General features: G+C 36.3%; 1 protein-coding gene across 2 annotated transcripts in view; it reads left to right on the top strand.

The window, feature by feature from the left end:
* The window catches only part of BRMS1L (BRMS1 like transcriptional repressor), a 157530-nt gene that overhangs the window by 34559 nt on the left and 95375 nt on the right, over positions 1 to 27596 (top strand). For both annotated transcript variants that reach the window (XM_069082263.1, XM_069082264.1), the window contains exon 2: positions 16002 to 16092. In XM_069082263.1, coding sequence (XP_068938364.1) covers positions 16002 to 16092 — 91 coding nt within the window. The remainder of the gene's footprint in view (positions 1 to 16001; positions 16093 to 27596) is intronic.

The raw sequence follows: 27596 nt of genomic DNA on the forward strand, positions 1-27596 counted from the left end.
TTTAGGTAGAATTGTCATTTTATCATATTAGCTCAGCCTACCTAGGAGCAGATATTTTCCCACTTATTTAGATCTGACTTTATTTGTGTGAAAAGTGTTTTGTAATGGTGTTTATATAATTCCTGAGTTTTTCTTGGTAGGTAGACGCCCAAATATTTTATATTGTCTACATTTACTTTAAATGGAATTTCTCTATCTCCTGCTGCTGGGCTTTGCTAGTAATATGTAGAAATGCTGATGATTTATGTGGGTTTATTTTATATCCTGCAACTTTGCTAAAGTTGTTAATTATTTCAAGTAGTTTTTTTAGTCAATTCTCTAGGAATCTCCCTGTATGGTATCATATCATCTGCAAAGAGTGATAGCTTTGTCTCTTTATTACCTACTCTAATTCCTTCAATTTCCTTTTCTTCTCTTATTACTAAAGCTAACATATCTAGTACAATATTGAGTAACAGTGGTGATAATGAATATCCTTGTTTCACCCCTGATCTTATTAGAAATGCTTCTAGCTTATCCTTGCTATATATAATTCTTGCTGATGATTTCAGATAGATGCTACTTATTTTCAGTTAAACTCCATGGATTCTTATACTCTAGTGTTTTTAATAGTAATGGGTATTGTATTTTGTCAAAAGTTTTTTATATCTATTGAAATAATCATATGGTTTTTGTTATTGATAAGATCAATTATGTTGATTGTTTTCCTAATATTAAACCAGCCCTGCATTCCTAGAATAAGTCTTACCTGGTCGTAGTGTATTATCCTTGTGATAAGTTGTTGTAATCTCTTTGCTAATATTTTATTTAAAAATTTTGCATATATATTTATTAGGGAAATTCGTCTTTAATTTTTTTTCTCTGTTTTTAGTCTTCTTGGTTTAGGTATCACAGCACCATAATTGTTTCATAAAAATAATTTGGAAGGACTCCTTCTTTGCTTATTTTCCCAAATAGTTTATATGGTATAGAAATTGTTCTTTAAATGTTTGGTACAATTCACTTGTAAATCTATCTGGCCCTGGAGATTTTTTCTTAAGGAGTTCATTGATGACTTGTTCAATTTCTTTTTCTGAGATAGGTTATTTAGGTATTTTATTTCCTCTTCTGTTAATCAGGGGCAGTTCATATGTTTTTGTAAATAAATATTCATCTATTTCACTTAGGTTGGCATATTTATTGGCATACAGTTGGGCAAATAGCTCGCAATTATTGTTTTAATTTCTTATCCATTGGTGGTAAATTCACCTTTTAAAATTTTTGATAGTGGTAATTTGTTTTTCTTCTTTTTAAAAAATCAAATTGACCAAAGGTTTATCTATTTTGTTTTTTCAATAGTTTTCTTAATTACAGTTTTATTAATCTCTCCTTTGATTTTCAGAATTTTTAATTTGGCATTTAATTGGTGGTTTTTAATTTATTCTTTTTCTAGCTTTTTCAATTGCATGCCCAATTCGTTGTTCTCCTGTTTCTCTGTTTTATTTATGTAAGCTTTTAGAGATATAAAATTTCCAGGAAGAACTGCTTTAGCTGCGTCTCATAAGTTTTGGTATATTTTCTCATTGTTTTAATTTTTTTGGATGTAGTTACTTATTATTTCTATTATTATTTTTATCTATTCATTCTTTAGGATTACATTGTTTAGTTTCCATTTAATTTTTAGTCTATCTTTCCATGGCCCTTTATTACATGTAATTTCTTTTGCACCATGATCTGAAAAGGATGCATTTAATATTTCTGCCTTTCTACATGAGATTCTGAGGTGTTTATGCCTTAGTACATGTTCATTTTTTTTGTGTTAAGTGCTATGTACCACTGAGAAAAAGGTATATTCCTTTCTATCTCCATTCAGTTTTCTTCAGAGGTCTACCACATTTAACTTTTCTAAAAATTCTATTCACTTTTTAAACTTCTTTCTTGTTTATTTTGTGGTTAGATTTATCTAGTTCTAAGACAGGGAGTTTGAGGTTCCTTACTAGTATTGTTTTGCTGTCTATTTCTTCCTTAACTCAAGTAACTTCTCTTCTGAGAATTTGGATGCTATACCACTTGGTGCATATATGTTTACTATTGATATTTATGGTGATTGGTACCTTTTAGCAACATGTAGTTTCCTTCCTTATCTCTTTTAATTAGATCTATTTTTGCTTTTGCTTTGAGATCAGGATTGCTACCCCTGATTTTTTTTATTTTTTTTTAAAGCAATCGGGGTTAAGTAACTTGCTCAAGGTTACATGGCCAGTTATTTCTGAGTGTGGTGCTGAGTATCTGAGCCCGGATTTGATCCAGGTCATCCCGACACTGGAGCCGGTGCTCTTACTTGCTGAGCCACCTGGCTGCCCCTTCCTGATTTTTTTTTTTATTTCAGCCAAAGCAAAATATATTCTGCTTTAGCCTTTTACCTTCACTCTGTGTTTATCTGTCTGCTTCAGATTTGTTCCCTGTAAACAATATATTGTAGGATTATGGTTTTTAATCTACTCTATCTGCTTCTGTTTTATAGCAGGGTTCCTTCCTTTTCATAGTTATGATTACTGTGTCTTTCTTTCCATTCTATTCTCCCCCTTTTTATACTTTCCCCTCTATTTTCTCCCTTTCCTCCTTACCAATGTTTTGCTTTTGACTACAACTTGCCTCAGTCTGTCCTATCTTCTATCAGCCCATGTCTGTTTGCTCTCCCCTTTCCCCTACTAGTTCTTTCCTGTCTTCTTCCCTCCCTTCTATCCCTCCCCCTCCCTTTGCTTTTTCTTTCCCCTCCTACTTCCTCTAGGGTCAGATAGATTTTTATATCCAATATATTGTTATATGCTTTTCCCTCTTTGAGCCAAATCTGATGAGAGTAAGATTCAAACAATGTTCTCCTCCTTCCCTTCTTTCCCTCTGCTGTAATAGGTCTTTGTGCTTCCTCATGTGATGTACTTTACCCTTTTCTGCCACTTCCTTTCCTCTTCTCCCAGTACAGTTGTTTTTTTTCCCCTTAGTTAATTTTTTTCATCATCACATCAAAGTCAACTTATACTTACACCCTCTATGTATACCCCTTCTAAATGTCATAATAAAGACACAATTCTCAAGAGTTTTGAGTATTACCTTTCCACATAGGAATGTAAACAATTTAACCTTAGTGAATAATATTTTTTTTTCTTTCCTGTTTACCTTTTTATGCCTATCTTGAGTCTTGTATTTGAAGATCAAATTTTCTGTTCTGCTCTGATCTTTTCATCAGGAAAATTTGTAAGTCCCCTATTTCATTGAATGTCCATCTTTTCCCTGAAAGATTATGCTCAGTTTTGTTGGGTAGTTGATTCTTGACTGTAGTCCAAGATCCTTTGCCTTCTGGAACATTATATTCCAAGGCCGCTGATCCTTTAATGTAGAAACTACTAGGTTCTACATAATCCCAACTGTGGTTCCACGATATTTAAATTTTTTTTTTGGCTGCGTGCAGTATTTTCTCATTGAACTGATAATTCTGGAATTTGGCTACAATATTCCTTGGAATATTTGTTTGGGGATCTCTTTCAGGATATGATTGGTAGATTCTTCCAATGACTATTTTACCCTCTTGTTCTAGGACCTCAGGGCAGTTTTCCTTGATGGTTTCTTGAAAGATGCTGTCCAGGGCCTTTTTTTGATCATGGCTTTCAGGTAGCCCAATAATTTTTAGATGATCTCTCCTGAATCTATTTTCCAGGTCAGTTGTTTTTCCAATGAGGTATTTTACATTTTCTTTAGTTTAGGTTTTTTTTTTAAGTTCTTTTGATTTTGTTTGACTGATTCCTTATGTCTCATAGAGTCACTAGCTTCCACTTGCCCAATTCTAATTTTTAATGAATTGTTTTCTTCAGTTAGCTTTTGTATCTCCTTTTCCATTTGGCCAATTCTATTTCTTGAGCAGTTCTCTTCAGTGAGTTTTGTACTCCTTTTTCATTTGGCCAACTCTGCTTTTTTAAAGAGTTGTTTTCTTCAGTGGCTTTCTTTTTTCCATTTGGCCAATTATATTTTTTTAAGGAATTGTTTTCAAGGGTGGCTAGGTGGTACAGTGAATAGAGCACCAGCCCTAGAGTCAGGAGGACCTGGGTTCAAATTCGACCTCAGATTCATAACACTTAGTAGCATGTGACCTTGGGCAAGTCACTTAACTCCAATTGCCCTGCATTCCCCCCTCCAGAAGGCAAAAAAAAAAAGGAATTGTTTTCAAAATTTAATTTTTGTCCTTCATTTTCCAAGCTATTGACTCTCTCTTGCATACCTCTCATTTTTCCCCCCAGTTTTTCTTCTACTTCTCTTATTTGACTTTTAAAGTCCTTCTTGAGTTTTTCCAACAAGGCTTTTGGGGCCTTGAGATCACTTCATGTTTCCCTTTGATGTGGATATATTGACAATATTGTCCTCTTCTGAGTTTGTGTTTTGATTTTCCCTGTCCATATAGAAATAGTCTATGGTCAATGTTCGTTTTTGCTTTGTGCTCATGTTGTTTTCCTATTTCCTGGCTTTTAAAGTTGAGCTGTCCTGCTAGAGCACAGGGGAACACTGTCTCAGTTCAGTTCAGCAGTGCCAACCATATATGAGATGTGCTTTGCTAGGCATTGGGGTTAGACTTAGCCTCTGTAAGTTTGTGTTCTAAAGATTTTGCAAATAAGTCAGATCTGTAGAATCCATAACAACACTTACTCAGGCCATGTAAATAGAACATTTCCAACCATATATCCATATATCTCAAGGTATGATAAGGACAGTGCTGCAAGTCATAGGTTTTGGGTTCAAATAGCATTTCTGATACTACCTTTTTGACCTGGGACAAGTTACTTCTCCCTGTGCCACAGTGTCTTGCATGGCTTTTGAATGAGGTCCCTTCTTGAATCTATATTTGTAAATAGCTAGTAATGTAAACACTTTTTATAATTAAAAAGTAAAATCAACTAATTTGCTTTTGACTTATGGTAAATTTTATTTCAAATAAGAATGCAATAAATTTAGCCATGTCAGTTAACTAAACTGGCAACATGATTTACATCATTGAAAACCTATTGTTTACCCAGTACAGACTGTTTTAGCAGGGATTGGGGTTTATATTTTGCAGTGCTCCCAGTGGGAGACAGCACACATTTCAGTGAAAGTCAGTAGGTTTTCTAATGTGTTCTGCATTAAAGCTTCTTGCTTCCAGACTCAGTTCTTGCTGTAGCTCTTACTTAACATGCCTTACTTCTTCCCCACCCTCCATTGACCTCCATACCACAATTCAAGTGTACTCAGGAAAATCAAAGGGGAGGGGTGGGGAAGTTGGAGGGTAAGGGAGAGAAATAAAGAGCCCTGATTAACCTAAATATTCGAGTTATTGGGGAAAGAACTCACTATTTGGTTTAAAAAAAACTGTTGGGAGGGGTGGCTAGGTGGTGCAGTGAATAAGAGCAGTTGGTCCATTATGGGTTGCCTTAGATACTTAACACCCACACCCACCCACACACAGCCACCCACCCACACACACAAACTGGCCATGTAACCTCTGGCAAGTTACTTAACCCCAATTGCTTTAAAAAAAAGTGTTGGGAAAGCTGGAAAGTAGTCTGGCAGAAACTAGTTTTAGACCACTATCTCACAAGATAATAAAAGTGGATATGTAATTTAGACATAAAGGTTGAATTAGAGGATCATGAAGAAATTACCTGTCACTCTATGGATAGGGAGAAGAGTTAATGACCAAACAAGAGATAGAAAGGTTAATGAAAGGTAAAATGGTCAATTTTGATTATAAAAAATTAAAATTTTTGTAATAACCAAATCAGCATATCTAAAATGAGAAGAAAAAGGAGGAAACTGGAAAAAAAATCATCATAGTAGCTAAGTTTCACTGATAAAGGTCTCATTTCTAAAATATATAGGGAACTAAGTCAAATTTACAAGAATAAGAGCCATTCCTCAGTATGAAAAGGCAGTAATTAGAGGAAGAAATTCAAGCTATCAGTAAGCATATTAAAAAAAATGATTCAATCACCAATAATTAGAGAAATATAAATTAAAACAACTTTGAGGTAACATTTCACACCCATCTGGAGGGAATGTGGGAAAACACTAATGTAATGTTGGTGGAACTGTGAACTAGTCCAGCTATTCTGGACCCTTTGACCCAGCAATACCAGTACTAGGTCTGTATCCCAAAGACACTAAAGAAAGAGGACAAAGATGCATATGTACAAAATATTTATAACATCATTTTGTTTGTGTTGGCAATGAATTGGAAACTGAGGGGATGCCCATCAGTTGGGGAATGGCTGAACAAGTTGTGGTCTGTGAATGTGATGGAATATTATTATACTATAAGAAATGATGAAAGGAATAGTTTCAGAAATACTCAGAAAACTTGTATGAACTTATGTGAGCAGAACTAGGTCAATAGTTTATACAGTTAATAGCATTATTAAAAAGATGCCAACTTTATGAAACTTAGAAACTCTGATCATCACAGTGACCTACCACAGTTCCAAAGTACTCATGTTGAAACATACTATCTACCTTTCAGGGAGGAGAAGATGTGTTTTGCATGACTATATATATTTGTAATAGTTTTTGTTTTCATGCCTTCCCACTGGTAGTGAAGGGAGTAGGAAGAGGAAGGGAATTTGGAACTGAAAAATAAAGAAAAACATCATAAAAACGTCTCTGAGTCTGTCCTATATATTAAGTATATTAATACTACACTATACAACACTATACTACACTTCACTATACTGTAATGAAACTGATTTTCTCTTGTGACTGGAAGGCAGACTCCAAAGAAATTTCATTTGTATTTTGGGAGGTGCCTTTAAAGGGACTACACTCATTGTATACATAACTTCCTGTTTACATGCTTGAGCTAGGATGGAAATCACATCTGTATATCTACCCTTGCTTCCCACCCTGTGGGAATGCCAAGCACAAGCAACTTCCAGGTTCTGATTAGGAGCATAGCAAACACCATTTATTCAATGACAGATTAAGGCAAAACATCCACAGAAAATCAAAATAAAAATACAGGGTTAACTCAGTCATTTAGTAAGTGCTCAATTAAATCACAAAGTACTAAGGTCCAAGTACTCCACCCCTGGAAAGTACATTCATTTAGTCAATCACAAAGTCTTCTCTCTATTCAACTGGAGATTAGTTTCCAATCATAAATAAAGTACATTCATTAGATCAGTCACAAAGTATAAAAGTCAAAAGTTTTGCACCCCTGGATCACAACTGAATTACAATACCATTCATCACCACCAAGCACCCTCTCAAAGGGGTAGTGGAGAGCACAAAGGCCATCTACCCCTAAGCCACAACAAGGTTATGATATCATCAGTACCATCATAGAATTCAATACCCAAGGAGAGGTCTTTTCTTCATCATGATCTGAGGCAAGTTCTTAGCAATCTCTGTTCCTGAGAAGGCAAAGCTTAAAGCCACAATATACATTGCCAGTGTCTTCATCAATTCACTCTTTGCCTGCAGAACAGTCTCAGGACCCTTGAAAACATCAGCAAGATGCTCCTCCAGAATTTATTTAAACATGCAACAAGAAAATCCTCCTTCAGGGCTTCTGAACAAACAGCAAGTTTCCAGGACCTCTGCAACAACAGCACTGCCCTTTGCCAGCAGAGGAATATGGCAAAGTAACATCGAAACAGACAGAAAAAATTCTGGCACCACAATCATGCCTCCTAAGTTACCCGCAGCTCCAGGTGGCAGTTATCAAAAGTCCTGGGCAGCTCCAACTCAGCAGTGGCTTTGGCTGGCAATTCTCTCCTTCTCTCAGCAGCTCTGGCCCCTGGCAATTCTCTCTCTGTCTCTGCGCCCACGATGCTGCTCCCAAAAGTTCTTCTGGGTTCTCTCTGCTTGGGCCTCTCTAAATCCACTGCACCAGCTCCTCCCAGTTCATCCCCCTCTTTTCACATCCACAAGTCCATCCCACAAGTGGGATTCAGAAGCTCTGGGTTTTAACACAACCCCAGAACCAAGCCAATACAAGGGCATCTTTAAATTACATTACCACTACACACCCACTCCCCCAATTGATACTTTTAAAGAGTTTCTTAAGCAGTTCTTCTTAAAATTTTTCCACTCCTGATCCCTTCAGTGCTTCTTAAAATATGGGTTGTGACCCCATTTGGGAAAGCACTGAGAGGTTTAAGTGACTTACCTAGGGTCACATAGTCAGTCTGTGTTATAATATACAGTAATGAACCCAAGCTCTTTACTGGGTCCAAGGCCAGCTCTATAGGAGGGGAAATATTTCATTACCTTAGAATCATACTTTTTATTAAGTCCTTAAGTGGCTGTTCTGATGAAAGGGGGGAAAAACAGTGTTATAGTGTTGGTTGTTTTGGATCATAAAGTAACACAGAATTTATGACTAAAATGAAAAGATTTGATTTTTTTTAGGTTCAAGTTCAAATTCATTTTTATGCCTTTCAGTTAACAAAACTTTTAGGTTTTTTTTTTCAATATGAGGGGATAGTGTGAAAAAGGATGGAAAAATTAGTACAAGTAAAGGTTGGTATTTTAAAGGAAGGTATACTTTGTATTAATATGTAAGGTGCAAATGCTAATACTGGTGAAGTGACAGCTTAAGAAAGCAGAAAGATGACCTGTTTTTCAGATACAGGAAGCCTCAATATAGTGACTGTGCTTGTTCACAGAGACATAGGGATATGAAATCTTAGAAAAAACATTTATAAAGAAGAAAAAAAAATAAGACTGTGAAACATATTTCCTGTGTCAGTTTCTCAAAAAACCATAATGAGCCCCAAGCCTTCCCAGAAATCTTTGAATACTCCTAAGAAACCAGTTTTGAATGCTGAGTCAAATACATTTCTATGTGGTTGTTATAATCTTTGATATTTAGATACTTTAAGAAACTTTATGAAATAGTATAATCTTGATCTTCTGTTATATAATATGTAGCTATATTATTTGATTGAATAGTTTATTCAACATGGTACTTATGGTTATTTCTAGAAAAAGTTAGATAAGAGGAACATTCATTGGTTAGGTATGTAATTTTGTCCTGCCACTAGACTTTGTTGACTTTGGAAGAGAGTCCAAGGACTTTGCAAAACTCTGCCTACTTAAATTTAATTCATGACCTAGTCAAAACATCACCTGTGATGTCATTGATCTTATTTGAAAATGAAGGATGAACCACAATATGACTCCCTATCATAGCATGACTTTTATGGAAAAATTGGACCTTTTCTGTATCTTATGGTCTTAGAAAGTTGTCTGGAGGAAAAGAGGTTAAATGATTTGCCCAGGGTCACACAGAGAGTATATGTCAAGAGACTTAAACATAGGCCTTTGACTTCAGGGCCCCACTGCCTCTCACAAGAGGAATAAAAGTGCTTATTGATATATCTTCATATAAAACTTTAATGTTTACAAAGTGCTTTATATATTCTTTATCTCATTTGATACTCACAACAGTCTTTAGTGTAAGTGTATTATTTTACAGGTGAGGAACATGAGATTCAGAGATGTTAATTGATTTGTCCTGCCATGTAGCTAATGTCAGTGTCAGTGGTGGACCTCTTGACTCTAAGCAGTCTCTGCTATACCTCAGTGCTAAGAAATAATTTTGTTAACATAATCTACAGTTTCTTGAAAATCTATAGACTTCCAAAGAATTATTTACCTTTGGAGTTGCTGTTTTCATTTCTTCATAGATTATTAATTTTAGAATTCTTTCAGTCAGAAGTCAATTGAAGGCTAATTCTTCACTTGTACAAACCTAATCAGCAGCTAGGTGGCCTAGTAAATAAAACTTGGGACCTGGGACTGGACCTGAGTTCAGATATAGCTCCAGGCAAGTCACTTAAACTTTGTTTGCCTCAGTTTCCTTAACTGTAAAATGGGGAAAATAATAGCACCTACCTACTCAGGTTGTGTGAAGATCAGATGAGATAATATTTATTAAGCACTTAGTACTTTGTAGGTACTATTTAAATGCTTATTCTCTTTCCCTAGCCCCTACCCAAAAAGATAGAATCGACTTGTTAAATTTGTTTAGATTTGCAAAGATTTCTTTTTAGATATCTAATTCTGTCTTAAATGATCATTTTTTTTTTTTTTTGCTTTTTGGAAGGCAATTGGGGTCAAGTAAGTGTACCATGTGTCTGAAGCCGGATTTGAACTCAGGTCCTCCTGACTCCAGGGCTGGTGCTCTATTCACTGTGCCACCTAGCTGTCCCCTAAATGAGCATTTTTATACTATGGAATCAGTTATATTCTTTCAAATAACAAGATGATTACTATTTTTAGTAAATAAAAATCAAGGCTTACATATCTCTCATTTTTTGTAAGAAGCCTTAATAAAGGGTTAATTACCTTTGTGTTGTTCTGGTTAAGTTTCTTCTATTTATTAGGAACAAATTTATGTGACCAGACACCTTAAAACTCTTCACCATCTCTTAAAGAAGTAATTTTGCTAATGGTATGAGACATGTTTTTCAAACAAATCATATACATTTTTTAAGTTAGAAACTGACCTCTCTTTAAAGCAAATATTCAACATTAAGGACTTACAAGGTACAGTGGTAGCCACCAAGGATATAAAAGCAAAACTTAAAAATATTTCTTGTTCTTAAGGAACAATATGTAAATAGATAAGTAAATAAGCGATAATTTTAGGAGGAAGATAGTGGTGATATTAGGGGGAATCAGAAAAGGTAAATGAGCTCAAACTGGAAAACAATGAAAGATCTTAAGAAAGAGAGTTGAGAGGATGGGGCAAACAAGTCAGAGATGGAGTCAGATTTTTGAAGTAATGTAAAATGAGTTTGAAGAGGTAGGATGGGGCTAGACTATGAAGGAGGGGGTTTTATGCCAGACTAAAGATTTTGTTATTTCATCCTGAAGGCAATAGGGAATCACTGAAGATTTTTGAGCAGAGAATTGACATGATTAAACCTATGTTTTTGGATGATTTTTCTGGCAACTGTGTGGAAGGTGGATTGATAAAATTCACTGGAAGCAGGGAACACAATCAGCTAGCTATTGCAGTAGTCCATTAAATTTAACTTTTTTTCAGTCATTGAGCCTTTTTTTTTCTCCCTCTTTTCATCACCCTCTCCCAGTGGAAAAAAAAAAGGAAAACAAAACCCTTATAACAAATATATGTAGTCAAGCAAGACAAATTCCCACATTGGCTATGTCCAGAAATTACTGCAGTAGTCCAGGTAACAGGTAGAACCAGGGTGGTGGCCATTTAAATGAATGGAAGAGAATGAATGCATGAGATGTTATGAAAGTAGAATTGACAAGGTTTGCTAACCACATATGGAAATGAGGTTGGCAAGAGGAATAATTAAGGATGACTAATAATTATGATGATTTCAATAGAAATAGGGAACTTTAGAGAAGTCTGGATTTTGAGGAAAAGATAATGGGTTCTGTTTAGGATATGCTGAGTTTGTAGGACATTCAGGGAGAGATGTCTGATAGGCAGTTGGTGATATGGTAGTTCAGGAGCATTATTAGAGCTGGATATATAGATTTGGGAATAATCTACCAAGAGATACTAATTGAATCCATGGAAGCTTATAAAATCACTATGTAAAAGAATATAAAGACAATAAAACTAAAGGTAAGAGCCTTGGGGTGCCACCTCTAGAGATAGTGGGTATAACGTGGATGGTATTCTAGAAAAGGTGATTCAAGAGCAGTGAATCAAGGTAGATGAATTTCTTTTCTGCCTCATTCCTTAGGGCTTTTTTCATATGCCAGCCATGCATTATGCTCACTAGGAGGACTTTCCAGGACCTCCAGCCCCAGGAGGTCATCTATTATCCATTACTGGCTAAAGTCCAGTTGTGTATGCCTCTCTCTTGCTAGATAGAGCCATCAATGAAATGGTGTTCCTCGGGAGTCAGGTCCTTTTTGAGGGGTTGAGGGTCCTTTCGGTTTGCAAAGGAGGCAGAATTGTAGGGCATGAATATCAGTCTCTGACATAGCCACCCTTCATTTGTAAAGGATGTTAACACTGAAGGGAGCCCGGTAAGCATGGTTTTGAATGTACCATTTTCCTTTAGCAGTAGAAACCCCATGCGCTCCATCCATCTTTTTTAGAGGGACCATCTTGTATTACCCAACTCATAATGGGCAACCCCAAACAAAGGTGATTATTACAACCCCTGCATCATTTGTTCAGTAGCAACCAGCGCCCAGTAACACTAGGGCAACTGCTTTTCAAAGTAGTTTAGTGAATGGCCACTTTGGGGAACTTGGCTGCTTCAGAAGCCTAACGGTCTCTTATTCTGGCTACCATTTGGTTCCTGTCAAAGGCGCAACTCACTCTGGTCATTATGGTCAGAGAGCTCCAGAAACATGGACTTTGCAGGGACAAGGTCCTTAAGGGAAGAAACTGGTAGACAACTTTCTTTAGATCTTCCAGGGCTGTAGCCTTTTTTGGCCTCTGCTGGAAAGAAGCAGAGTTGGGGTGATTTGCTAAGTGGGAGCCATTGGGATACTCACATGGAGAATGTGAGCGCTCTAAAACCTGAAGAGTCCAATAAATATCTGAACTTTCTTCTTAGTTTGGGAAGTGAATGTCAGTAATTAATTCTAGATTGTGCCTATTCTGGGTTTTCCCTACCTACTCTATTCCACAAAACTTGACTTGAATGGACTGGACCCTGGATATTCCTAGGGTTGAATTCTTCCCCTTGTCCTTCGTGTGGATCAGTTATGACTCAAAGGTTTCCGTCACAACGGCCTCATCTGTACTGGTCAACAATATGTCATCGGTGTAATAATGTACACCATTGAGCTCAGGAAGGGAAGCCTCTTTTCAGGTCATGAACCATATATACCACTCATCCTGGGCCTGAGCTACCTGGTTTATGACATTGATGAGGTTAGGAACAAATATACTAAAGGGCATGACAACTTCATTTAGCTCCCTTTAGTCCAGTGTAAGCTGCCAGGTGCTATCTGACTTCTTGTGGGCACCATAGACATGTTGTGAGGGGAGGTGGTATAACAAAGTATTCCAACTTTCATCATGTCCATAATAAGAGAAAAAATATTTTACATTCTCCTAGGACCTGTTCTTGTTTTGTGTTAACTGCCCAAGATGGCTCAGAAACTCTATTTGCCTACCTACAATAATATATGTAAAGGCTGCAGAAATGGCCCACACAGATAATGACTTCCAAGAACCCATTATACCCCATTTCCTGTATGGTCTGTCCTCTATTCTACCCCAAATGATTTAAATGGAGCAGGGGCTTTAGAGGATATCTGGCTAGGGAATGATACTGAAGGACACCTATTGTCCTGAACCTGAATTTCCCTGTTCAATTTTACTAGTACCCCCATAGTCTGAGTTTCTCCCCATTAGAGGAGATCACTTCACTTTCTGTCACCAGCTTTACTGACTGCTCCTCATCTTTCATTGCACAATGTTTAATAGCTAAGAACTCTGTCTCTAGTTGGTGAATGCTCTGTTCTGCTCTTTTTGTCTGTAAATACTACGTTGACATATTTCTACTGCAGGATGGTCAACCAAGAAATGCTAGATTTGGTGCTTTCTTTACCCAAATAACCTTTTTCAGTACCCACTGAGCTAATCACTCCAGTTGATCCTGCTCATCCATTGAGAAGTCTCCCCATGTGCCATTAGAAGGACCTTGTGTGTTTAGCTATCCTTCAATCACCTTGCTCTTCAGATTAAAAATTCCCTTCCTCCAACTCAGTGAATATGTTCTTTGCAGCAAGGGTGTGCCAGAGCCAGCTTCTGAGGTGATTGTTAAATTTTCAATATGAGCATTTACACCTTGGAAATTGGCAAAGCTACAAATCAAGGTTTGATTTATTGTTTTATTGCCTGTCTAGGCTTAAAGTGATGAAGAAAATATTAATAAGGTAGATTAAACTTAAAAGTCTGTACTTTTTTATTTTTAAGAGAACCCATTGTTAAATATTTACCCATGCTTCAAGGCCATCACAGCTCTCCCCACTTACCAACTACATTCAATGTTAGGGCAGGACCTGATTAACTATTATACAGTACTATATTATATAATACATATACTATGCAATATGCATATTATACTATACATGTATAATATATGTATACATAATGTATATGTACAATAATATATAATCTATTATACACATATGCACATATGTATAATATACATGTATAGATAGTATAAATACATTCTGATATATATTGTGTTGTATACATACACACGTGCATACATACATACATATATATAGTAACTCTGTTCCTTTTTTGATGTTGGTACAAAATGAGGCACTTTTAAATCTTTGAAGTTAACAAAAGGAAGTTTACTTATCCCTAACATAGCAAGGATATACAATAAGGTTCCAGTAGTACTTCTGTAGAAGAAACTCTTAACTTGACATGGAAATGTTCCTGTTCAGTAGGGCAAGGTGTGATGATTTGGATGATCTTCAGATATCCACTAAGTTAGAAGACCCTTCCCATCAACCCCTCTCCATTTGGCTGGACATTTTAAGCTCCAGGGGAGTAGGAAGCCTTCTCAATACAGCCAAAGGCCACCAGGAAGTTTTGTACAAGGTGTTTGAGTCTTAGCCTACTCTACTTAGCCAATTAAGTCCTGGCTTTGTTGTTTTTTTAAACCCATATTAGGGGAGGGGATTAAGGGAGAATTTTGGTTGATACTGGTGAATAATGAAAAGTGAATAGTGCCCTGGAAGTCAAAGGACAGAGTATCTAGGACAGGGGTGGGGAACCTGTGGCCTTAAGGCTGCATGTGGCCCTCTAGGTCCTCAAGTATGGCCCTTTGACTGAATTACAGAACTTTGAAGTTTGGAACTTTGAAGTGACTGCAGGTTTCCTACCCAGAGAAATGGGGTGCTTAGCAGCTTAAAAAAAAAAAACAACAGCAAAAAACTGCTGTGAGTCAAGGGGGTGGAGGAAAGATTAAGAAAAGGTAACCCTATTTGGCAATTAAGAGAGGTTTGGTAACATTGGAGAGAGAAGGTTCAGCTAAGTGTCATGGTTCGACTGCTAGGATTTGAAAGTGTGTGAGAGTAAAGACAATATATACCTTTTTTTTTCCTAGTAGCTTGACTCTAAACGGGAGGTGAGACCGTAATTTGAAGTGATGGTAGGGTCAAGTGAAGGTGAATCCACCATTGTGGATACTCTCTCTACCAATTCATATCAAAACCCTTCTCTGCCTGAGTTATGTGATCTTCAGTGATAACTTTAACCAAAAAATTTTAACAAACAGTAACGAAACTTCTATTAGTTGACCAGGCTTGTCCTTGAATGATGCACATATCTTTTGCAATAATCTTCTGGTTTATCTCCCTACTGCAAATCTTTCTTGCTCTAATTCATTCTCTACTAAGCTGCCAAAGTGATTTCTTAAAGCAAAGTTCTAAGGATTCCCCACCCCTCATAAACTCTGCTGGTTCCATATTACTTCCAGGTTCAAATATAAAATCCTTTTGGCATTTATAGCCCTTAATAGTCTGGCCCCTTCATATTCTTCTAATCTTACAGTTTTCTCCCCTCCCTTTATGTATTCTATGGTCCAGTTGCATTGGCCTTGCTATTTCTCATATTTTTCCATTCCCCAAAACTTTCACTGTTTCCCATACCTGGAAGGTTTTCCCTTTTTGTCATCCTCTTGGCTTCCTTTCAGATATGGCTCAAGCCACACCTGAAAGAGGCCTTTTATAGTCCTATATGCAATTTTTCAGGAAAGCATTTGTTGTAAATAATTGAGATACCCAGATCACATTAAAGATTTATGAAGTTTTATATTTAAATATCTTCCATATTTTAGATTAAAATTCATAGTAATAATTATTTTAGATAGAACTATTTGCTTACTTTAAGACTGTATATGAGGTCTCAGCATTTAAGCTCATATTTATAAGTTTTTAAATTTGCTTTATAAATTTCATGGACTGTAACCACCTGATCAATTTTATGATATTTCAACTATAATTAGTAATGTTCATGCTTTTATTAACAGAAATGGATGATGAAGACTGTGAAAGAAGAAGAATGGAGTGCTTAGATGAAATGTCAAATCTTGAAAAACAGTTTACAGACCTCAAAGATCAGTAAGTAGTGGATCTACAGAAGGTCATTTCTACTGATTCCATAAACTAGCAAAAGTGCAGTTAGGATTATAGGATTCCAGATTTAGAACCAAAAAGAGACTATAGAATTACATTATATTTGAATAAGTTTTATTTTTATATATTATAGGACAGACTTTCTGCTCTGAGAAGAGACTGCTACTATTATTTTTGTACTGAAGACCTCATTATAGCCCGATTGAGGTTTTTCAGTTAGGGTTTGTAAAACAATGGGTTTCATGTTTCTATGTCATTAACAAGTTTTCACTTGTTGATTTTTATTGATTAAAATGTTTTCCTTGTATTATTGCTATCTTGTAGTTCTCCCAACTGTTAAAAAAAAAAACCCAGAAAAGACAGATTTGAAACATTTGCAATTCTAGTCTAGTCACTATTCCCTTTTTATCTTTTTGAAATTTTATCTTATGTTTGCTGATTCCTTTGTTGTTATTCTTGTTTTACATTAAATTAATTTTTCAATATACTCTTTCCCTCTATGCCCAGGAATCATCCCTAGTGATAAAGATTTTTTTTTTGAGGAGGGAAGGTAGGGCAATTGGGGTTAAGTGACTTGCCCAAGGTCACACAGCTAGTATGTGTCAAGTGTCTGAGGTCAGATTTGAACTTAGGTCCTCCTGACTCCAGGGCCACTGCTGTATTCACTGTGTCACTTAGCTCCCTGACAAAGATATTTTTAAAAAGAAAGAAAAATAAATTAATTCAGCAAAACTAATCAACATACCAACTGAACCTGATAGTATTACATAACTGTAGCCCCTGCCTTTACAATAAATGTAAGGAAATGCAGTTCCTTAGTTTTCCTTCTTTGGCCAACCTACGCAGTTATAATTAGATAGGGTTCACTTTCATTTTTTGGTAGTGTTCTTCCTGTTTACATTGCTGGGATTGTTGTATATGTTGTTTTCTTGGTTGTGTTTCACACTGCATCGGTTCATATACATTTTTTTGAGTTTTTCTATATTCTTCATAATCATCATTTCTTCTGGGACAGCAATATTCCATTATATTCACATATCATAATTTGTTTAGCCATTACCCAGTGGGCATACACTCTATTTCCAGTTCTTTGCCACCACAGAAAGTGCTACTGTGAACATTTTGGTGACTATGGGACATTTCTGTCTTTGATGTTCTTACAGTATGTTTCTAGCAAATGGGTAAAAAGACATGGACATTTTCTTCACTTTTATAGCATAATTCCAAAGTAGTTTCTAGAATGGTTGGATCAACACGTAGTTCCAACAATATTGTATTAGTATGTCTCCTTGTAATAGCATTAACTATTTCCAAATATTCTTTACCTCCTTGAGTAGTGTGACCTGAAACCTGAGTTGTTTTGATTTGTATTTTTTAAAAAAAGTTTTTATTGATTTTTTTTGTTTATTATTTCACTGTAGTTATCCCAAGCATCCCTCCCCTTCCCACAGAGCCATCTCATATGACAAAAAGTATTTTTTTTAAGAGGGGAAAAAAATCAGCACAACTGATCAATACATTGAAAAAGCCTGAAAATATATGCAATGTGTAACATCTGTGGACCTCTCACTTCCATGAAGGGTAGGTTGAGGATGTCTTTTCTTCTTTCTTCATTTGAGTCCTTTTTAATCATTATAATTTTATTATGTTCACTTTTGATTTTTTGGTGTGTGATCCAGAGGACTAAGGGCTCAGACTTTTGACTTCACTTTCTCATTATCTGAGTACAAAAGCATGCCACCTAGCCACCCCCAAAAGCAGCTACAAGGAATAGGAGGGAGGATGGGGGCTAATGAATCATGATGGGTAACTGTCAAGGGAACTTTGCTTAGCTAAATCAACTGAAGGTATTTTCAATGCCTGCCTTTGTTGAATATCATTCTGGCATGAAAAATATATTTTTTTGGTTAATGACCTTTTGACTATCTCAAAAACTACCCAGATACTGACCTTAGTCTGTTTGATTCATGAATAATTAATATAGTCTTGCAGGATTAGAACATAATGAGCTCTCTGAAATGTAGGATAGAGAAGAAAGTGAGCCTAGATTAACCTGGTTCTGGTGCTGTTTTTGGTGACTCTGGTTGCTTACCGGCAGGCATTCCCTCCTCCTGGCAGATATTGCCTGTTGCCATTCAGGAAGAAGAGAATAGTGTGAATATGCCCTATTTCCTTAGTAATTAAATGTCCCTTGAAGATAATTTCTGTAAACTGTTTTTAGGTCCTCCAGCTTTTTAGTGGCTGGATAGAGGTTCTCTTCATAATTCACTTTATCTTCAAAGCAACCTGGAGAGACTGAGTTTGTGGGATGGAAAAAGGAATGGTTCTCCTTATTAGAAAAGGGCAGATTAAAAACTAGTAATATCCAGTTCTTGCTGAGAATGGATGCTTTTTTATTGGAATGGTCATCACCCAATTACTTTGGGAAAGGCCTCCTGAAAAAAAGGCCTCTCCCAGATTTGTGTAAACTGGTTTCCAATGACTTTTTGAAATAACTGCAGCTGAACCAGCACTCCTCAGACCTGTAAATGTATATAGACATATTTAACCATTGACAGCTGACATGAAAGGCCCTGGTAGTGAGAATGCAGACTAAAGTACATGCCTTTTTTTTTTTTTTTTAGGGATTGTCTAATAGCTGTGCCAAACTAACTTTTTTAGTTTAATTTAAAAAATTGGTATTTGAAAGATTAACTGCAATTTTGCCATAAGGATTTTGTTGTGATTCTCTGGTATAAGTTATTTGGGGGTTAGGTGGGGGGAAGTATTTGAAAAGACTATGCCAAATTCTCCCCAGGAGCTCAGAGACATTTCTAAAATTGGGGATATGGACAGCTATGCCAATTGAACCCCATTTGATGAACTAGGGACAGGCATGTGTTTTCTATCAGTTTTGAGTTTCTACTCTCACCCCTAAACTATGACTGTAATTCTCATACTCTTTCCTTCTCCTTCTGTACCCCCTTTCCCATGTCCTCTCCCCTGTTTCTCTATCTCTGTCTCTTATTTTTCTTCCCACCCCTCCCCCCAAATACCTTATTCCAGAACTCAGAAACATTTCTACTGTTTCTGAAAATACTATTGCTTACACAACACTGGAAATAGAGCACATGTACTGACCTATATAAGTCTGGCTTTGTATGTTGCTTTCTGTCTTTCCTCCAGGCTAGGACAGTAGGGTCAGGCTCCAGCAGCAGTATCATCTATAGAGCCTTGGCTGAGTACAGGAGGGCTGAGGCACAGCACAACTACAGCAACCTTCTACAATAGGAGTTGGCTTGCCTTAGTGGGCTGAGTCATGCCCTACCAGTGCTGCTGCATTTGTGCTTAGGACTGCAGCAAAATTCTGTCTCAGCATTTTGCAAAAGTTCTCAGGCCCTAGTAGTAATAGTTGGCTTGGCTTGGCTTGGCTTGGCACAGGGGGAATGTCTGACTCTAGCATACTGGGCAGCAAGCAGAGACAAGGGCCCTAATGGCAGCTGACCTTGAACTAGCAGACAGAGATAAGGGCTTCAGGTATTCTCTTTGATAACAGTACACACAACTTCTTTTTAGGTCTAAAGGGTGGCACTGTTGGGAGGGAGCTCCCCCAACAGAGGGGAGTTATAAATGTCTGACCAGCCTTCACCCCCACTCATCCCCCACCCAAGGAGGAGGCTAAATTTTCATATTCTTTTCTCCCCTGATCAGGCTCCCAGGGAAGACAAGATCATGGCTGGTGGCCCAGGGAATACTAAGTGGGTGGCAATACAGGGCAAATTCTCCCTGACCTGTGATGAAGATCAGTGATTATGTAGGAAGTATCATCTTTGCTATAGCCCAGATGTCCCACTATAAACTTCAAAAAATTATCATCACCCATCATATAGATCTGACTGTTTAGATGTGAGTCTCAGTCCTTCTTGGGATTCTTCCAGATTTAGTCACTCCCTTTTATTTGTTTTGTTTTCTTATGTTTCTGTTTTAGTTTTCCTCTTCTTCCTTTAGTGCTGCTTATATCAGGTTTCTTGAATATTGTAGGTCAGGGTAGACCAGTACCAGACCTAAAGTCATATAAGTGGTATAAGGTCCACTAGAAGATAATAAAAAAAATGTTACCACCAGTGGCTAGAGTGTGGTAGGAACAATATCTTAAACCCTTTCCCCCATGAAGTTTAGGCTGAGGCCTCTCTCATAGGTTTGGCTGATGAATCATAAGTAATACCAGCAAAGGAACTTTGTTTAATTAACTCTCAAGGTGTCTTCAATTTCTATCCTTGTTGAATATCATTCTCTTGTCATAACAAGAGTTTTACTTTGCTACTGTTGAATCACCTTAGAAGGTATGTTGAACCTGAACTACCAGGTCACTGGTCTGAGTCAGATCCAGTTCATAAAAGCCAATATAATATTCAGGCAGTGTAATACATAGGCAGTCTACTATGGAGTTACAGCTAGAAGCTAAAGCAAGGCCAGTATAACACAGTAGCAATCAAGTGTCTAGGTAGTTTGAGACAGAGACAATTTGAGACCAGGCCGTGCAGCACCAAGGCCTTCCACTCCAGAGTCATAGCAATGGGTAGGGACTGTGCAGTGCCCAGGTAGTCATTGCAAAAGCCATGGAAGAGACAGGGCTAGTACAGTGTTCAGGCAGCCCTGCCAGAGATGCAGCAGGAAACCAGGGCCATTACAATTAATGAGAGTCATGTAACCAGTGCTAAAGACAACAACCTGTCCGGGGGCCTGTCAAAGCCACTACAAAGGTTGGAGCCAACTCCCAGTTGGGGATTGTGAAAGAAGCAAATAGAGACTAGTGTGATGCCAAAACCTGGGTCAAGCTGAGTCAGAAACCAAGTCAGAAGTCAAAGATTCCTGTAGAATTCAGGGCAGAGTCCTCACCACTTCATCTGGAATGGCAGAGCAGGAGCATTTCTTCTACTGGGTGAGCAGAACTAAGCAGGACCTCACTGTTTCATTCAAGAGTACTAAAGGGAAAAGAGTCTTCATGTCAGAACATAAATACAAAGTCCCAATCCAGAAACCGAGACTAACAGTAGTAAAAGGAAGAAAACATTAAACAAAATAAATTCTGTGGTTTGAGAGAAGTCTAAGAGGAAAACCCAGAAAAAGAGAATAACTCCAAAGCAAGTTAAAGTAGAAGCTCAGAGGAAAGGATGACTTAGCCACAAGGACTCTTAGGAGTTCCTGGGAGAAATGAAAAAAGAAAAATAAGGACATTGGAGAAGAAAATTGGGAAGGTATAGACCAAAAATAGACCAAAAAAGGTAGAAAACCTTATGAAATTAATGGACACTCTTAACAATTAAAATGGAAGAATCACATCTCAGTAATTCTGTGAGGGAACAAGAATTAGAATATAAGTCAGAAGACTGAAGAAAAAAAAGAAAATGTAAGTTATCTCCTATCAAAAAGAAGTGACCTGGAAAACAGGTTGAGGAGAGATTACATAATTCACTGGCCACCCTGCTAACTATGACCAAGTCAAAAACCTCAACACTATTTTTTGAGAAATTCTAAAACACTGCTTAGTTCTATTAGAGCCACAAGAGAGGAAAAAATATGAAAGGAATCCATTGGTGATCTGAAAGAAACCTCAAATTGAAAATTCCGAGGAATATCATAGCCAGAATTTGAATTTATAGTTCCATGAAAAAATACTGCAAACACCCAGAAATAAAGAGTTCAGGTAACAAGGCGTTAGAATAAAAATTACATAGGAGTATGATATATCTACTGCAAAGGATGAAAATCTTAGGAATATGATGTTCCAAAAGGCAAAAGATAAATGTTTACAGCCAAGAATAATTTACCCTACAAAACTGAGTTTACTGGATTTTTAAAAAATGAATCTTTAACAGAATCAATAATTTTAAAATTAAATTTTGTTCATTTTTAGTTTATATCATTCATTTCCACAAGATTTTGAGTTGCAAATTTTCTCCCTGTCTTTTCCTACCTACTATCCCAAAACCGTGATCCCACTGTGTACCCCCTCCCCCAATCTGTTCTCTCCTATATCCTCCTCCATTCACCCTCCGACTTTCCAGTAGGGCAAAATGTTGTCTCCATACCCCAATGCCTGTATATCTTATTTCCCAGTCACAAGAAGCAATAATTTTTAAGCATTTCTGATTAAAAAGCCAGAGCTAAGCAGAATCTTTGAAATGTGAATACAGGAAACCAGAGAAACCAAGAAAGATAAATATTTTTGAGCAATTATGTGCTTACATTTGAAGTAGGGGAGGTAGATGAAATAAAAGAAAGATAAGCACAAGGCCTAAAGGTGACTTGTTTCCATATGGTTGGTTTTAAGAGAGGAAAGAAAAGACTAGAGAAGTGGGATGCAGGAGGAACAAAATGAGGTAGAAAGAGGAAGAATTTTCTGTTTCTCATTAATGGACTACATGAGAATAGGAATATACAGATATGGAGATTTTTATCTGAACTGGGAAAAGGAGGGCTGTACACACAACAAATAGTTTGCTATAGAAATTCATTAATTTCAACTGGTAAATAGACTGGGACAGGGTGGGTGAGTGGAAGCAGATTCAAAAGGGAAGGAATGGGAATAGTCACAAGCAAAAAGACTTTAACATCAACAGGAGAATTGCAAGAAGAGTATCAAAATGAGAGAGAGAAAGCATAAGAACCAGTAAAAAGTATCTGTATTAGGTGAAGAGAAAAGAGGCAGAGGAGTGGGATTAGTCCACTGTAATTATGAATACTACTTATGGGTCACATACATTCCTTTTCTGTTGGCAGCCTCTTCATTATAAAGAGGGAATAAGGATAAAGAGAGGGAAAATTATTTATTATAATCATCAATATGAATGTGATGAACTCACAAATATAAGAAAGGTGCCACAATGGATTAGAAAGCAAAACCCAATAATAATGTTGTTTATGAGAAGCACACTTGAAACATAATGATTTGCATGGGGTTAAAATGTGTGGTTGGAGCAAAATTTACCATATTTCTAGTGAATTAAAAAAGGGATGGGAAGAGTAGAATCATTGTATAAAGAGGGCAACAGTAAAAATAGATATGATTTAAAAAAACCCCTACATTATGCTCAAATGCACCATAAATAATGATATAATAGCAATATTTAATATAGAAGTACAAAAGAGCATAGAATCTAAGTAGATAAGGATAGGGACTAGATCTGTGCTTTTGTTGAGGCTGAAGGGTGGTAGGACCCCAAAATAGCCACATTCTGGGTCCTGCCCGAATGAATTCGACCCAAACCTTTTTTATGCCAAAGTAAAACAAAGTTTATTATATAGACTTAAGGAGTATGGACATTGATGACTCTTGTATTGACAAACAGACCAAAATGAATCTGAGCACCTTCATCTAGGCAAGATGGATCTTATATACAGAAAGACTGTGGGAAGGATCTAGGGGTGGCCAAGTAGTGTGGGGTGACTGGAGGAGGGAGGGGTTTAGGGAATGTCTTGATGGGAGTGGCCAGTAGCTGGGGGTGACTCCAGGTCTGGTTGGACTCCAGGAACTATGAGGATGAGATTAAGAGTGGGAAGTAGTTGAAGGCCACCTGGAAATAACAGACAATGGAGGGCTAAATTGATTAAGGGTAACTGAGATTTGGGCTTTGCTATTATGAGAGGTTTAAGGCCTCAGGCAAATGCCAGATCAAGTGGGAAGATTCAAGGAGAATTCAAGGGGATTCCCATAGCCTGTACTCCATCACTTTCACTGATAAAGGGCATTCCTAGGTAAAGAAAATTTCTACCAAAGCAGGTCTTCCTCTCAACAGCATATAGTCTTAAAGTTGCTAAAGCACTGAGAGGTAAGTGGCTTGGACTAGGTCACTCAACCAGTATGTGTCAAGAGACAGGACTTGAATTTAGGTTTTTCTAGCTTGGAGGCCAGCTTTCTATCCATTAAGTAAACATACCTTTCAAACATATAAGTTCTTAATGGAAAAATAATTGTCTTGTGAGTAGAATTATCATTTTTTAAAAACTGACCATTTGCTAGGGCATGAAACCTTATAAAAGCAGAAACATTAAATATATCCTTTGTTGATCATAACAATAAAAATTATAGTTAATAAAAGGCCTTTCAAGAAAGGATTCAAACTTAGGTGGAGATTAAAAAATGGATTCTGAATAACTACTTCATCAAATAACAAAATTATAGAAATAATAAGTAACTTCATAAAAGAAAAGGATAATAATCAGAAAATACACAAAAACTTTTAGTATACCAAAATATTCCTTAGGGTAAAATGTATATTTTAGCAAATTTATAAATAAAACAAAAAAATCCTCAAGTAAACACAAAAGTAGAAATTCTAAAAGCCATGCAATCAAAAATCTCATTGACTTGATAAAATTAGAACCAATTCAAAGCTAACAAAATAGAGAAACCATTACTTATTTTGATCCCAAGAAAGAGAACAAAATCAAGTTGCCAAAATAAAAAATGAAAAAGATTTCAAAACAAAGTGGAAATGAAGGAAATTGTTTTGTACAATTATATTCCAACAAAACATAATATAAATTAAATGGATATTTATATATTTATAAAAATTACAAAATATCTAGGTTAACAGAAAAATAAATAGATTCCAAATCACCAAATCTTAGCAAAAGAAATTGAATAGGCTTCAAAAGGAACTTCCAACTGGTAGAATAAAAACAAAACCCTGGACCAGATGGGTTTACAAGTAAATTCTATCAAGAAATAAGTTACTCAGGTTTTACATGAATTGTTTACAAAGTTAAGGGAAGGTGTCATCCTACCAAACTCTTTCTATGACACAAAGATAATTCTTATTTCTAAATGTAGGAGAGCTCACTCAGACAGAAAATAGGTTGATATCTCTAATGATCATCAGTATAATATTACTAAATAAAATATCAATAATGAGGCCAAAGAAAAATATTTAAAATACTACGACCAGTTGGTATTTATACCAGTAACAAAGGGTTTTTTCAATAGTTGTTGTTGTGTTTGTCCCTCGTTTTCTAAGAGGACCATGACATCAGGGAAATTATGACATAACTTGCAGTTGACTTTTATTTGAGTGAGGGAGGACTGTGCAAGTCACCAGCTTCCCTTTCTCCTCCAGAGCCAGCTGAGTCCAATGGCTAGATATTCATCAGGACACTGGAGATGGCCCAAGATCTAATGGGAGACCTTTTAGGTCCTTTTTTAGGCTATGACCTTTTCAGGTTCTCACTTTGAATGAGGTAATGCCCTTTCAATGAATAGGCCTCTTTAAGAAGTGACTCTAGGAATGGTCCCTTTAATTAGGAAAAAAACCATCTAACTGGGAGGGGAAGACCCTCAGGTGTTGCTGGTCCCTTGGAAAAGTTCCCATTTACATTAGCTCTAAGCCAGGTGGGCCGAAAATATAGCCATTAAGTGAAGCTTGGGCAGGGACCTATTGTGGTAATACTTAAGAAAACCTTAAACATGATTTTTGTTGTTAAGGTGTTTCAGTTGTGTCTAACTCTTTCTAACTCTTTGTGACCCCATTTGGGGCTTTCTCAGAAAAGCTCATTTTACAAATGAGGAATTGAGGCAAACAGGGTTAAGTGACTGCCCAAGGTTACATAGCTAGTAGTAAGGGTCTGAGGCTGGATTTGAACTCAGGAAGATGAGTTCTTAATTGCAGGCCTGTCACTATCCATTATACCAACCCAGAAGCCCATTAAACATAATAGACTATATTAATAACAAGTAATATAAATTGCATGATTTATGAATAGCATAGAAAAACCTTTTGACAGTATACACTAAACACTAAAACACTAAAAAGCCTAGAAACGAATGGAACTTTTCTTTATATGGCAAATAGCCTTTCTATAAGACCAAAAGCTAGTTTTGTTTATATTTTTTATTTTAAAATTTAAAACTTTTAATATATGCATGCATATATACAAATATATGCATGCATATATATGTATCTAAATATATGTGTGTATATACACACATACATAGATAGACATATATGCAATACACACATACACATATGAATGGATAAATGCTCTAGACCTTTTCAGTAGGATGGCCATTTTTATCATATTTGATACAATGTTAGTGTGTTCTAAATAAGAAAAAGTTATGAAGTACAGAAAAAGAATACAATTATCAGTATTTTTTTTGCAGATGATATGATAGAGATTCACCTAAAATGAAAAGAAATCACTCAGAAAAGGAGCAGGCTATCAACCATCTGTATAAATTATCAGTCTTTCTGTGCATTACCAGCAAAATCCAGCAGAAAGAGATTTTTAATAAAGACATTCCATTTAAAATAACTATAAAGTATCTGGGAGACTACCTTCCAAGACATGAAGAAATTATATGAATGTAATTATAAAACACTTTAGACAGAATGAACGATTACGCATTACTGGCTGCTTTGTTATTGTACTCTAGCAACTATGAAACCTTTACATGTGACTTGTAGCTGAAACTTTATGTTGTCTTCCCTGTTAGAATATAAATTCCTTGAGATCGGGGACTGTTTTTCTTTTTATTTGTATCCCCAGTAGTTCACACAGTGCTTTATGCATTATGCTTTTTAATTAATTCTTTGCAAAAATAAAAGATAGCAAATAATTGGAAAGGAATTATTTTTATTTTGTTAGAAGAAAAATTATAATACTACCAAGTTAATTTAGAGATTCATTGCCATACCAGTTGAGCTAACAAATGATTACTTTATTGAATTAGGCAAAATAATAACAAAAATCATCTGGGGGCCAAAAAAAAGAGATCAAGAATTTTAAGGGAAATAATAAAAAGAAATGGAAAGAGGACCTAGCTCTTTGAGATCTCAAGCTGTACTCCAAAGTCCTAATCATAGAAACAATCTGTTATTTGCTATTGAGTTGTTTCAGTCATATCTGACTTTTTGTGAACCCATTTGGGTTTTTTTTTTTGGGCAAAGACACTGGAGTAGTTTGTATTTTCTTCTCCAAGAAACAATTTGGTACTCTTTAGAAGAAATTGATCATTGGAACATATTAAGTACACAAAATGATAGCCTGGTATTCAATAAAGCTAAGAACATCAACTGCTGGGGTAAAGACTATTCTACAAAAACTTCTGGGAAAATTGAAGAGTAGTATGGAAGGAATTAAACTTAAAATAGCATTTCACACCACATACCACAGTAAGCTCCAAATGATGTGAAGCTAGGTGGCATAGTGAATACAGCACCGGTCCTGGAGTCAGGACCCAATTGCCCTGCCTTCCCCCCCCCCCAAAAAAAAAAAGAAAAAAAATCCAAGTGAATACACAAAATCCATATAAAAGATCTCATAATCAAATTAGAAGAGCAGGATAATAACCTTTCACAGCTTATAGGAGATAAAATAGACAATTTTGATTACAGAAAATTAAAAAGATTTTGCACAAACAGTATCAGTGAAGTCAGAACTAGAAGATTAATGGGGAAAAAAATTGTACCTTTTTTTTTTTTCAAATGAAAGTCTCAGTATGAAGGAAA

Source organism: Petaurus breviceps, unplaced genomic scaffold (genome assembly GCF_028583685.1).
Source record: "Petaurus breviceps papuanus isolate PSGF00001 unplaced genomic scaffold, PetGlider_PUasm1.0 164, whole genome shotgun sequence".
In the NCBI taxonomy this organism is placed as follows: Eukaryota; Metazoa; Chordata; class Mammalia; order Diprotodontia; family Petauridae; genus Petaurus; species Petaurus breviceps.